Source organism: Odocoileus virginianus, chromosome 6 (genome assembly GCF_023699985.2).
Source record: "Odocoileus virginianus isolate 20LAN1187 ecotype Illinois chromosome 6, Ovbor_1.2, whole genome shotgun sequence".
NCBI lineage: Eukaryota > Metazoa > Chordata > Mammalia > Artiodactyla > Cervidae > Odocoileus > Odocoileus virginianus.
In genome coordinates, this window is record NC_069679.1 from 40,120,292 (window position 1) to 40,132,941 (window position 12,650).

Sequence of the window (12,650 nt, forward strand, 5' to 3'; positions counted from 1 at the left end):
ACCCCCAAATAGCCAAAGGTACTTTTGGCTGCTCTTTTGGTTTGGTTCTATTAGTGAGGTTTTAACAGTTTTTAATTTTTTGTTAGCTAAGGTCAATCTTCACAATCTTATTTGTGAGCTCACCCACTTGACAGAATTTGTTTGTAACTCCAAAATCAATAGTTGTGCTCTCACAAGTCATTCACAGACCTGCACAGAGCAGCAAAAAAAATCTGAGCTGCCCAATACGTGCTCCCAGTTGAGGAAGAACAAGACCCTGCCCACTCGTTTCAGTTCTTACACTGTATAACAAGTGTCTTTTTTGCAATGTATTAAGTGCAATGTTTTTCACATTTTTGTACTTTTTATAGGTCATTTTGTTGTTTAAACTGATCCCCAAACATAATGCTTAATTGTTAGCTAGGGTTCCTAAATGCAAGAAGGCTGTGATGTGCCTTTTGGAGAAAATATGTGTACATAAGCTTCGTTCAGGTATGAGTTATGGTGTCATGAGCTTGGCCATGTGCTCAATGTCAATGAATCAACAGTATATATCAAATAAGTTGTCTCTAAACAGAAAAATACATTAAAACAAGGTTATGCATTGGTTGTTGGGACTGGAGGCTTGCAATAACCTAGGGCTATATTCACCCTGGGAATAATGGTTCAATTCACAGTAACTCTATAGTACATTAACTACCATGAATAACAAGAGCTGACCATAGTGTTAGGAAGGGGATATTCTGAGGCCATTCTTGCATTTTTATAAACAAATCTCCAGACTTATTTGGCTTCCACTAAATCATAATATACTTCTAGCATGTTTTACAACTTTAAAAGACAGTTCACACATGGAAAAGAATTTAAAATAAGCAATAATTTCTACCCTTTAAGTAGCCTATTATTTAAGTATCTGCAACTTTCCTTATAATCAAGATCAATAGTATCCAGCTCTAAGCAGATAACCTATCTTCCTACACATCAGAAAGAAACTTCTGCCTTCCAAGTTACTTAAAGCTGCACTTCTCCTGTAACCCTCCCTAGCCTTCTTTCTCTAACTTTTAGGGGTAAGCTTCCTCTTTCTCTTACCCAAAGGTAAGCTCTATCATTTGCTCCCCTCTTCTCTTGTTTCCCCACCCTGGACCATCCTTAACTGCTACCCACCCTTTTCCTGGATATCTTCAAACAAGTCCTCCCTAATGTTACCCTGTTTTGTCTTAAACCTAAAATTACCTTCATGTTTCTCCAAACCCAGGTTCTCTAATCCTAATAGTGAGAGACTGTTAGTCACTTAGTCGTGTCCGACTCTTTGCCACCCCACGGACTAGAACCCGCCAGGCTCCTCTATTCATGGAACTCTTCAGGCAAAAATACTGGAGTGGGTAGCCATTCCTTTCTCGAGGGGATTGTACCTACCCAGGGATCAAACCTAGGTCTCCTGCATTGCCGGCAGATTCTTTACCATCTGAGCCACCAAGCAAGAATCAATCCTGGACCAAATGCCAACGCAATTTCCCACTTTCCCTTCACAGCCAAGTTTATTAGGCAAGTAGTTCCACATATTTTAACTTTCCCTATCTTACTGTGATCTAAGAGGCATCCCAACCTCCATCCCTCACCATTAGTGAAATCACTTTGACAAAAGCTGCCAAAAACCACTCTAATGCCAAATGCATTCAACATTTTTCAAACTTTACTTTTTTGTGATGAAACACTACTGACCATGTTATTCTGACCTTATTCTAACTTTGTTTCTCCTCAACTACCCTAGCCAATTCTTGGAATTATTTGTTTGAAGTACAGTTGTTGTTGTTGTTTAGTTGCTAAGTTGTGTCTGACTCTTTTGTGACCACATGGACTGTAGCCCGCCAGGTTCCTCTCACCACTGAGTCACCCAGGAGGCCCTGAAATACAGTATTATCATTTAAATACAGTATTATTATTTGCCAAGGTTCTTTCAATCTCTCATCAGTCTGCACGTCTTTCTTAGAAATCTAATCCTCTTCCATGGATTCATGTAATATGACAAGACAAGTGATACATGTAATATTTTATATTGACAGATCACAACCTATCTTTAACTCAAAGACCAGTTTATTCTTTGGAGATTCAGACCATAAACCCAACTTCATACTGGACAGTCCACCCTGACATACATGTATCTCAGATTCAATATGTCCAAAATCTAACTCACCTAACCCCTTCCCTAAATCATCATCTAATATTCTCCAAATTAGTGAATGGCAGCGCCATACACCTAACAACCAAACCTAGATATCTCGGAATCATCTTCAATATTACTCAAACAGAGTCCATCATTTTTATAGGTCAACTGCCACTGCCCTTGTTCAAGCATTCATCAACTTTCATCTCTTCTACTATAATGTGTCCTTCCTTCCACCATGAAACCTATTTTCCACACAACTGAAGAGATGGTCTATTTAGGTACAATCTGATTAAATCATTCTAACAACATAAACATGATCAAGACATTCCTCTTTCAATGGAGTCTAATTTCTAGTTTCCTGGCAGGGCATGTATTTCATTGCTGAGTGACCTTCACCCCTAAGATCTAGAAACAGCAACTAGGATTTCCCTGTGCTTATGCTATCTGAAAGCTCTTTACATGATGTAGCCAGTTTAAGAGCACCATTCTCTATTCCAAAGCTTGCTTAGAAGTTGCATGTATAGTAAAGTGTCTTGGAAACCTTCTTTGTAATACTTCTACCCCTACAAAACTACTCACTTCTCTGTACTATGCAATATGTATTATGTGAAAAGCAAACTCAATTTTTGCTGAATTTGCTCTTTAGAACTCAAACCGGTGTTAACAAAATCTGAATATGTTCAAATCAGTTACAATTAGTATCGTTTTTCTACTGATCAGAAAATAAAGTATGAATGCATTAGAACAGACCCATTAGCATGTATGATGATAAAGCACATGCCCCACTGAAAGTGGATAAAGATTGTCATGTCGATATAAAAGGAAAAAAATGTCATTTTTTACATCAAGAAGAGTATATGTAACACTGCAAATACAAACATATTTTATGGCATCTAATACCTTCTTATGGCACAATTTCAATCTAATAATAATAATTCTAATCCTCTACTGAAACACCTATTAACAACTAATACATTAAAAATATTTCCAAAAAATAATTTAGAAAAGGAAGAACAGTTTTTGAAGGCAACTATGTTAGAATTTTGAAATCTTCCTATTTTACCATTAAAGGTAGAGCTCCTAACTGCAAGTGATGAAGCCGAGGTGGTGCATGGTAATGGGCCAAGTGAGGATGCAATGCTCCAGGTGTGTAAGTAGCTGCAGTTACTCCAGCTTCAATTCCCAGTTCCCTGACAAAAGAGAACAGTTTAAATGTTAGACATCCTTACAGTGTCTACTATCAATAGAAATGTATGTTTACATTTTTTAATGTCACCTGAAGATTCTTATCTTACTTAGCTGAGAAAAAAAGATAAGTCAGCCCCAAAGATATAACTAATAATTTCAAGTTCATTTTAGAAACTAAAATTCAAAGGTTCAATTTTGTGACCATGAGGAGCAAGGCATTTGTATCCAGGTACTTCTATCCTTACAAAGGAAGGACATACAATGAGTGTCCCTAAGTTTCCTTCCAATCTAAAAGTCTGATTTTTCATGAGAAGCAAATACAATTGAGTTTACTTTTTTGGTTTATATGAATGTTGCTCCCAGGTCTTTTGTTTGTTGGATAGTGCCTCTGGATTGTTGGCATCAAGGATATTTCGAAGAGTAAACACTTCTATACCTTATAAAGCAAGGGTAAACAAAATTTTAGAAAGTAAAACTGGTAAATATCAAATCTTCAATTATTTATTCTCATTTTATATTTTGTCTGAAAAGTCACTGTGGATCAAGATCTCAATAACTACCTATAGACAAGAGATTCAGAAAGAAAACTGAAGCAAATTTGCCTCCATTTCTCTAGGAAACAACTCAAGCCTGGAGGATCCAGGCTGGATTTCCCTTGTCAGTAGCAGGGGTTAAGGGAGGTACTGCAAACATGAGGACAAGGGTGGGGGTGCTGGATAAAGAAGTTATGAAAAATTTAGGGGTTTTACTTTGATGGTAGATCTCTGAGAAACAACAACAACAAAGAAGCTCTACTCCAGTTTGACAGGATTCCCTGCCCTAGAACTCAAGCTGCAACTCTTTCCTCCCCAAGTCTCTTATGACTCACCCAGAGACAGTGAGTCACAGCTAAACTGGAATTCAGTTTCTCTGTATTATCCTTAAAAAAAAAAATTTGTATATCTAGCTATTTGCAGTGCTAGGTCTTACTTGTAACACTCAGGATCCTCAATCTTGTTGTGACATGTGGAATCTTTACTTGCAGAATGCGAACTCTTAATTGTAGTATGTGAGATCTAGTTCCTTGACCAGGGATTGAACCCAGACTCCCTGCATTGAAAGTCCAGTCTCAGCCACTGGACCACCAGGCAAGTCCCCACATTACCCTTACCCTACAAAGTATCTCTTCCAACCTTTTCTACCACAAGAAACTGATCACAGCTCTGAAATAAACAAGATACTGACCAGGCAGATCTCTCCGGAGCCTGTCGAGGATGTGAGGACATAGTCTGAGGCACATGAATATGATGCCCGTGACCATAATTTGGGTGCATCCTATGTGGATGGGGTGGGGGGCGTTCATGTGCCCGCCTGGAAACACAGAACACAAAAAGACCACTGGAAATAATTGAATAATTGGTTATTTCTTAATGTAGAAAGAAACAATCTAGTATTAATATTATAAACATCTATAGATTAGTCTTGAAATTAACTCTGTAATAAATTATAAAAATGCAATATAAAATAACCTAATGATTAACAATAAATCAAGAAACCATAGCCCCACAAATTCTCACTACTCATTTATTTCAATGTCTCCAATCCAAATATCATCCAAGGGAAAAAACAGTATCTTTATAATCTTTATATAGCAGATATTTTAAATAGAATAACAGGAACTAAATGAAAATAAAATTTTAAAAATTAATACTCCAGCATATGCTGCGGACACAAGGAAGTTGTTTTAAGAAATGGAAACTATCTTGCTTCATCTTTTTGCTGTAATAATATTCATCCATTTTAATGGATAAAATTTCTAAGGGAAAAAAAAAAACTTCTAAGGAAAAAATTTAACCTGTGTATTTTCTTCAAACACATGCAAATACATGTCAACACATCTGGGAAACTGGTATTACTTCTATTCACACTCTATTCATCAGTCCAGCTTACTGTATTTTCTCTTTCTAAAGTCTGTCAAATTTACAAATACAAATGGTCACAAAGTTCTAAACAAATGGCACTTGAGAAAAAACAGTTCTAGGTATTCATTTCTACAGTCTAATTCTTATTTTCTACTAGTTTCAAACACATATACAGATTTTTCATGTTTAACCTTAATGATTCAGAACAAGCAATTTTCTAGATACTGGAAGATAGAAATATTAATTAGCAACTTTCTATATAAAGGGTCACTATATTAAAATGACAGAAATAGTCACAGATTCTAAATATAACCTTAAATTATATAACTAAAGAAAGAAGTTACACAAGTGCCAGATCATTGATTAAATCAAGAATCTGCAAACATTCTGTAAGGGCCAAATACTTAATATTGCTTGCTCTCTAGGTCACATGGTTTCTGTTGTAACTACTCAACCTGTGGTTTTAGTAGTGTAAAAGAAGCCACAGACAATATATAGATGAACCAGTGTAGCCATTTTCCTGCATAACTTTAATAGGCAGTCAGAATAAGACCAACAAAGTACATTGCCCCAAATTAGAACATCAGGTCCTGAGTTTTCCAAAGAAAACATAAAGTTCTTTTTGTTTTTATAGTCTTTTCACATGAAATAACCTGATATAGAATTTTTATGTCAGCACCTACAACTCAGGATAAGACATTCTGGTTAGTAAAAAATTAATTTCCTAGTGAACTGAGGATTAAATATAGCTATATCACTTCTGAAGACTTTACAGTCTTAAAAACCAATGGAAATAGAAGGCAAAAAGAATAAAGGGTGATTATCTTTTTAAAAACATAAAACATACGTTGGATGCTGCATCATTCTCCTTCTTTGAACTTCCATCCTCTGCATCATTTCATGAGGATGCAGTCTTTGTGCTGGAGGTGCTGTGGCTGGAATATGGTGTGAAATTGGCTGGTGTGTGGGAGGAAGATGCTGGGGGATTGGTGCAGCTGTACTGGCTAAGTGAGTTGGAGGTGGGGGTGCCACGGGGTGAGATGTTGCATGAGACGATATTTGAGAATGGAAAGCATGAACAGGATGAGGAATAACATAATCCACTTGAGGCGGAGGCTGAGTCTGAGGAGGAGGGTTTCCATGAGAGTGGGGGCAGGCAGAGGTTTGATGATGAAGTGGTCTTGTCAAAGAAGCATCTGTAAGAAAAGCACAAGCACCACAAGGTTAAACATATATTGCCATAATGCATTTGTGTTTTACTTAGCAAACATATTAGTGTATTTTTATTTTGTAAATACTTTATCAATGCTTGAGCCTGCTTAGTCTTGTTTGGCAACCTGCTTTCTTCTTTGAGTAATCAGAGGTATCTTCTCAAGTCAATATATATATAGCTTTACTTCATTCACAGCATTTCATTACAGGAAGGCACCTAAATTTATTGATCACCATTGATAAAAACTGGAAGCCATTATCAAATTGCCACTGATAAAAACTGGAAGCAAACCAAAGCTGCAATAAACATCTCTGTGTATAATTCCTCTTGTGCTCTCTTTCATACATGCATGTACATGAGTGTCTGAACATAAAGGCACACACTCATACACACCACTCACAGAAAGTTTCTATAGCATAAATTCCTATAAGCAGTTCTGAGTCTGAAAGAATAATTTAAACTCAGATTATTGTTGTTGATCATGTCCGACTCTTTGTTATTCTATGGACTGCAGCACGCTAGGCTTCCTTGTCCTTCACTATCTCCCAGAGTTTGCTGAAACTCATGTCCACTGAGTCGATGATGCCATTCAACCATTTCATCCTCTGTTGCACCCTTCTCCTCTTGCCCTCAATCTTTCCCAGCATCAGGGTCTTTTTCAATGAGTTGGCTCTTCGCATCAGGTGGCCAAAATATTGGAGCTTTAGCTTCAGCATCAGTTCTTCCAATAATATTCAGGGTTGATTTCCTTTAGGATTGACTGGTTTGATATCCTTGCTGTTCAAGGGGCTGTCAGAGTCTTCTCCAACATCACAGTTCAAAAGCATCAATTCTTCGGTGCTCAACCTTCTTTATGGTTCAACTCTCATATCCATACATGACTACAGGAAAAAACAGCTTTGACTATATGAACCTTTGTTGGCAAAGTGATGTCTCTGCTTTTTAACATGCTGTCTAGGTTTATCATAGCTATTACTATGCTATACTATTACAAGTGCTTTAAATTCCGTGGCTGCAGTCACCATCCACAGCAATTTTGGAGCCCAAGGAAATAAAGTCTGTCACCGTTTCCATTTTTTTCCCCATCTATTTCCATGAAGTGATGTGACCAGATACCATGATCTTAGTTTTCTGAATGCTGAGTTTCAAGCCAGCTTTTTCACTCTCCTCCTTCACCTCCATCAAGAGGCTCTTTAGTTCCTCTTTGCTTTCTACCATTAGGGTGGTATCACCTGCATATCTGAGGTTATCGATATTTCTCTCAGCAATCTTGATTCCAGCTTGTGCTTCATCCAGCCCAACATTTTGCATGATGTACTCTGCCTATAAGTTAAATAAGCAGGGTGACAATATACAGCTTTGATGTATCTCCTTTCCAATTGTGAACCAGTCAGTTCTTCCCTGTAAGGTTCTAACTGTTGCTTCTTGACATACAGGTTTCTCAGGTGGCAGGTAAGGTGGTCTGGTATTCCCATCTCTTTAAGAACTTTTCAGTTTGTTGTGATCCACACAGTCGTTTTAGTGTAGTCAATGAAGCAGAAGTAGACGTTTTTCTGGAATTCCCTTGCTTTTTCTAGGATCCAGTGGATGTTGACAATTTGATTAAAATTCAGATACTAGTTGACAAAACACCTTTCCCAAAAGTTTACCATAATTAATTACCATCAATAGTACATGAGAGTTCCTGACTAATTAGACTGTCACATATTTTACATGCTAATCAGAAAAAAATTTTGTATTCATTAATCAATTATATTTCTTCCCAGAATTATCTATTCACATTGTTAGCTTATAATTCACCTTTTTCTTATTGATTTATAAGTATTCCTTGTCATAAGGTAGTATAAACATTTTTCCAAATTGTCTCCTGGTAATTTTACTCTGTCATAAGTATTTTGCTTTTGTAAAATCAAATGTATAAATTATATATTTATAAACACATAAATCATGTTTTCCTTAATCATTAATGGTTATAGAGCACTATAGAGAGGAAAGGAACTTGCAAGTCCTAGGCACGCCTGTAAACATATATTTTCACCACTGCACTTCTCTCCCTGCCCCATGCTATTTTTCCTGTGCTACATTAAGGAGAGGGCATATTTGCTAGCAACTTGCCAAGAAAATCAGCCTTTATAAAGATGGTTTCACCCATTTCTTCAATCTGAATCTTTACATTGCAAAATGACTGTTGAAAGGTCCCTTAAGGGAATACTTTTCTCTCTTAAGAGATGAGCATCAGTTTGAGGTCTAAAAATAAGTTTGTCTCCTCCTTGGATTTCAGCCCTAATTTCATTTCACTTGTACAATTTTCTTGGTAGTCTGGTATGGAGCCATAGCATTTCTCTAGTTTCGTTACAGAAAGATTACCTTCAATTTTTAATTGCTTTGATTCGTGCAGCAGGGGTGAAAGTTAGGTAACCACAGACTCATTCAGCCATACATCAAAAGAAAAATTGTTAGCATATATTTAAAGGAAACTTTCACTGAGCTCAATTTAAATTGTAAGACATATTTTTAAAACTAATTTTCTAACAGTTGTATTTTCAAATCAATGTTTTACTCTTAAGAAGTCACAAAGCTCAGTACTTCTTAGTCATCAAAAAAGAAGTTACTAAATTCTCTAACTGTTAACTATTCTTCCTCAAATTTAGAGCATTTTTCCCAGTTTCACAGCAAGGTGTTCTAACTATATAATTATTATATAAGAAATAATATTCACAAATATCACAAAATGCTAAAGTTTTGCTTTGGAATGAATCAATTTATTTAACTCTTCATTAATCATTTTTCAACTTTACTAAGGTATAATTAACAATTAAAACAATATATCTAAAGTGTATAATATGATAATTTGACACATTATACCACGTGAAATGATTACCACAATCAGTTTAATCACACAGTTGCCAATTTTTGTGTGTGGTGAAAACTTCAGCCATCATTATGATACACTGTTTATCTAAACAAAATAAGTACAAATCATTGTATAAAGGTGATATATTCTGCATTCCCACAGACCATTTCCCTTCTTCTCTGTATTATGTGTTCTTGCCAGTAAAAATAAACAGACAAACAAAAAGTGTTCTTGATATTGTTTCTTAAAAGTTTAGCATGTCACTTTAATCCAGCAATCTCAGTCCTAGGAAGTTACCCTACAGACTAGTAGAAAACTACAAATAATTTAAATGTTCATCAATTGAGGACTAATTGAATATACAATGGAATATTATGAGGATATTAAAAACAATGAGCTAGAATTTTATGTACTACAAAAATCTGAAACATACTGTTAAAATTTTTAAAAATAAAAAATGAAAGATAGGCAAATACTATGTTTGATATGATCCCTTTTTTTTTTAAAAAGGAGAGATATGTCATAATAAGAGATGTGTCATAATAACATGTGCAGAGAAAGAAAATTTCTGAAAGGGTTTATAATGAATTATAAACAGTTGCTACCACTGAGGTATTGGGATTAGTGGGAAGAATGGAGAAGGATTTTTAACTTCTTATATTATTCTGTGGTTTGAACTTCTTAAAGTGTACACAAGTTACTTTTATGATAAAAAGAAAACATTAACTTTTTAGATTAGAACATAAAAAAGCAAGGGATACACTTATAAATTGCTTCAATATATTATTTTTAAAGAGGAGGGGGAGAAAACCACACATTTTGAGTTCCCAATAAAAGATAATAAACAAAAGATGAATATCAACAACTATTACAGAACAGCCTGCACATCCTGCCAGTGTTCACACACGAAATTTGTCCACTGGTTAATGTTTTGCAAAAACTTGAACTCTTGAAAAGATAAATGATGTATCACCAGATTTCACTGTACAAATTCTGGGTTGACTCTAGCTGTGTATGCAGGACACAGATTTTTAAAATTATAGGGCTGGAATCATAAGAAGATAAATAACTGAACACTATCCCTCGTATGTAATCAGAGGACAAAAGCAAATTTCCTTGCCAATGTTTTTGCTTTACTCCTGGCATGAATTTTCAGTGCTTTTTTAAAAAAATCAAAATATTTAATAAGTTTCCATCTGATTATTAGCCTATGATTTGACAAAGCAATAAATATATGCTACGCAGCCTAAGGTTATTTCTCATTTCTTGTATCTTATAGATTTCAATTTCTTAGAAAAGTCATATCTGATTCTATTTTAACTGCTTGCATGAAAAGAGTACAGAAAACCTTTCTACAATTGTCTTTCTGTCAAGGAATTTTCTCCTGTGTCTCAGTTAAGTTTCAGAATTCTTAAAGTTTAATTTCCTATGCATAGAAACAACTACTAAACCTTCCAATTTCTTTTTAATACTAAAGGATAAATATAAATTCCTTAAAATTTCCTTTTATAGGAATCGAAAGTCCATTCAATGTACTTCTAATAGACAGACATTAAAATGTAAATGTTAAAATGTAAATTAGACAAATATGATACTTTTTATTATTTTCCCAGACTTTTTAAAACAACATCTGCCGTTTTTGCTTAAGAAGACCGCTTTAGGTATGTGAGGTGAAGGAAGGATGAAATGGGAAAAATACACTCCACTTTTAGGTCAAGGAAGTACTTACTAGAAATTTATAAATTAGAATTACTGAAAGGTTATTAAATGGAGGACAGTACAATGCTTCATTTATGTGCCTCTAAGTTCTTTGCCTATTAAATTTATACTTACAAGGAGGTGGCATATAATGTCGACAAGATGACAGTGAGGCTGGTGGAGGGGGCTGGGGCTGGGGCTGGGCAACCATGCTTGATCCATAAGCATCTATGGATAATGGCTGACTCGGGGCAGCGGCAGCAGCAGCCTGATGGCCAAAGATTGCAGCTCGGGAAGAAGAAACAGGACAGCAGGGGTCAAATGCAGACGCTCCATGAAAACCAGCACTTCCATGACTTCTGACACCACTGCTGCTCAGGTCTACTGGCAAGGCCTGCTGTACAAAGAGGAACTGTGTTTTATCTTTCTACAATTTGGTCAAAACATCGTTTATGGCATACTGTAAAAGTACTCAATGTAATCTAGAAAAATAGAATCAATAAATTTGAAACTGGTAAAATTTTGAGTGTGAAGACCTACTGAGCACCAAAAAATACTACGTGTATCTTGGATTGTAAAAATTATAGTGCTTATCCACTTAAAAACTATAATCAATTTTAAATAATCAAGCATGTGATAGTGCTTGAACAAAAGTTAATGTATTATTTTAAGATCTATTTATCTTCCATATACTAGATCTTAAGAGAGAAACTTTTAAATCATATGTTGATATCCTCCTTTACACCAAAACTCTGACTGGTAATTTAGGACTCCTTCAGAAAACATATAATCATGCCACTGAAAACATTCAAGGTTTCAGGTAAAAATCTCATTTTTAAACTGTACGCAGCAAGGATTCAACTAAAACTCAAATAGTGAAAACATTATCCAAGATAACAGAGGGTCTAAGATTATTCAAGCTAAAACTGTTAGCTTTGCCTCTTAGTTACCTTTTTCACTTAAAAAAATTTAAACCACGATTACTTTTATTAGTAAGATAATTTTAGGGAAGGATCATTTACCAAGTTGAAAAATCAAAGAGTCTAAATTCCATCCCTAACTAGAGCACTTTGAAAAGTCCTAAGGAAAACAAACACTTTACCTTCTACTCTAGAGCAGATAACAGAAACAGAATTGCTTCTTTATATTCTTGAGTATTTTAAGTATAAGCCTTTGCTTAGTGTTCAGTACAGCTGCAATTTTTTAAATGTGATTAAAGAAAATGAAGATGTTATATATGGAATCATATGTAGAGATTGTTCACTACTGAAAGCTGGGGGACTAGAGGTGAGGAAAGCGAGGGTAATGCATTTAATAGAGGCCCAGGTCACTTAGTCCAGTGAGGAACCATAGTGGTCTTAGTATATTTTAAAAATTGTTTTTAGAGACAGAGTGGTCTTTGTGGTTTCAATGGCCACCCTGTTCAGAGGATAAAAGAAACATAAGAAACTCTGGATATTAAAAGGGAAGGAGGAGGATGGTATAGAATGAGGGAAGGACAATAGAACTACATTCCTCTTGTACATTGTGTCTACAATCAATTAAGTAAATATCTGACGTCTTTCTTCAGAGTTGGCAAATACAATATCAGCTTCTAATGTGGATAAATAAGGTTTAAGAACAATATTTTAAGATTGTGAATTATTACTG

At 35.3% G+C, this 12,650-nt stretch overlaps 1 protein-coding gene across 8 annotated transcripts in view; it reads right to left on the reverse strand.

Moving 5' to 3' along the window:
* RNF111 (ring finger protein 111) overlaps positions 1–12,650 on the reverse strand; it is an 89,620-nt gene that overhangs the window by 6,446 nt on the left and 70,524 nt on the right. For 4 of the 8 annotated variants that reach the window (XM_020882531.2, XM_020882526.2, XM_020882528.2 and 1 more), the window contains exons 7-10: positions 11,136–11,397; positions 6,083–6,431; positions 4,559–4,711; positions 3,210–3,336 (exon numbers count right to left, since the gene is read on the reverse strand). In XM_020882531.2, the coding sequence (XP_020738190.2) occupies positions 3,210–3,336; positions 4,559–4,711; positions 6,083–6,431; positions 11,136–11,397 (891 nt within the window). The remainder of the gene's footprint in view (positions 1–3,209; positions 3,337–4,558; positions 4,712–6,082; positions 6,432–11,135; positions 11,398–12,650) is intronic. The other 4 variants (XM_020882534.2, XM_020882532.2, XM_070469221.1 and 1 more) reach the window with 3 other exon arrangements.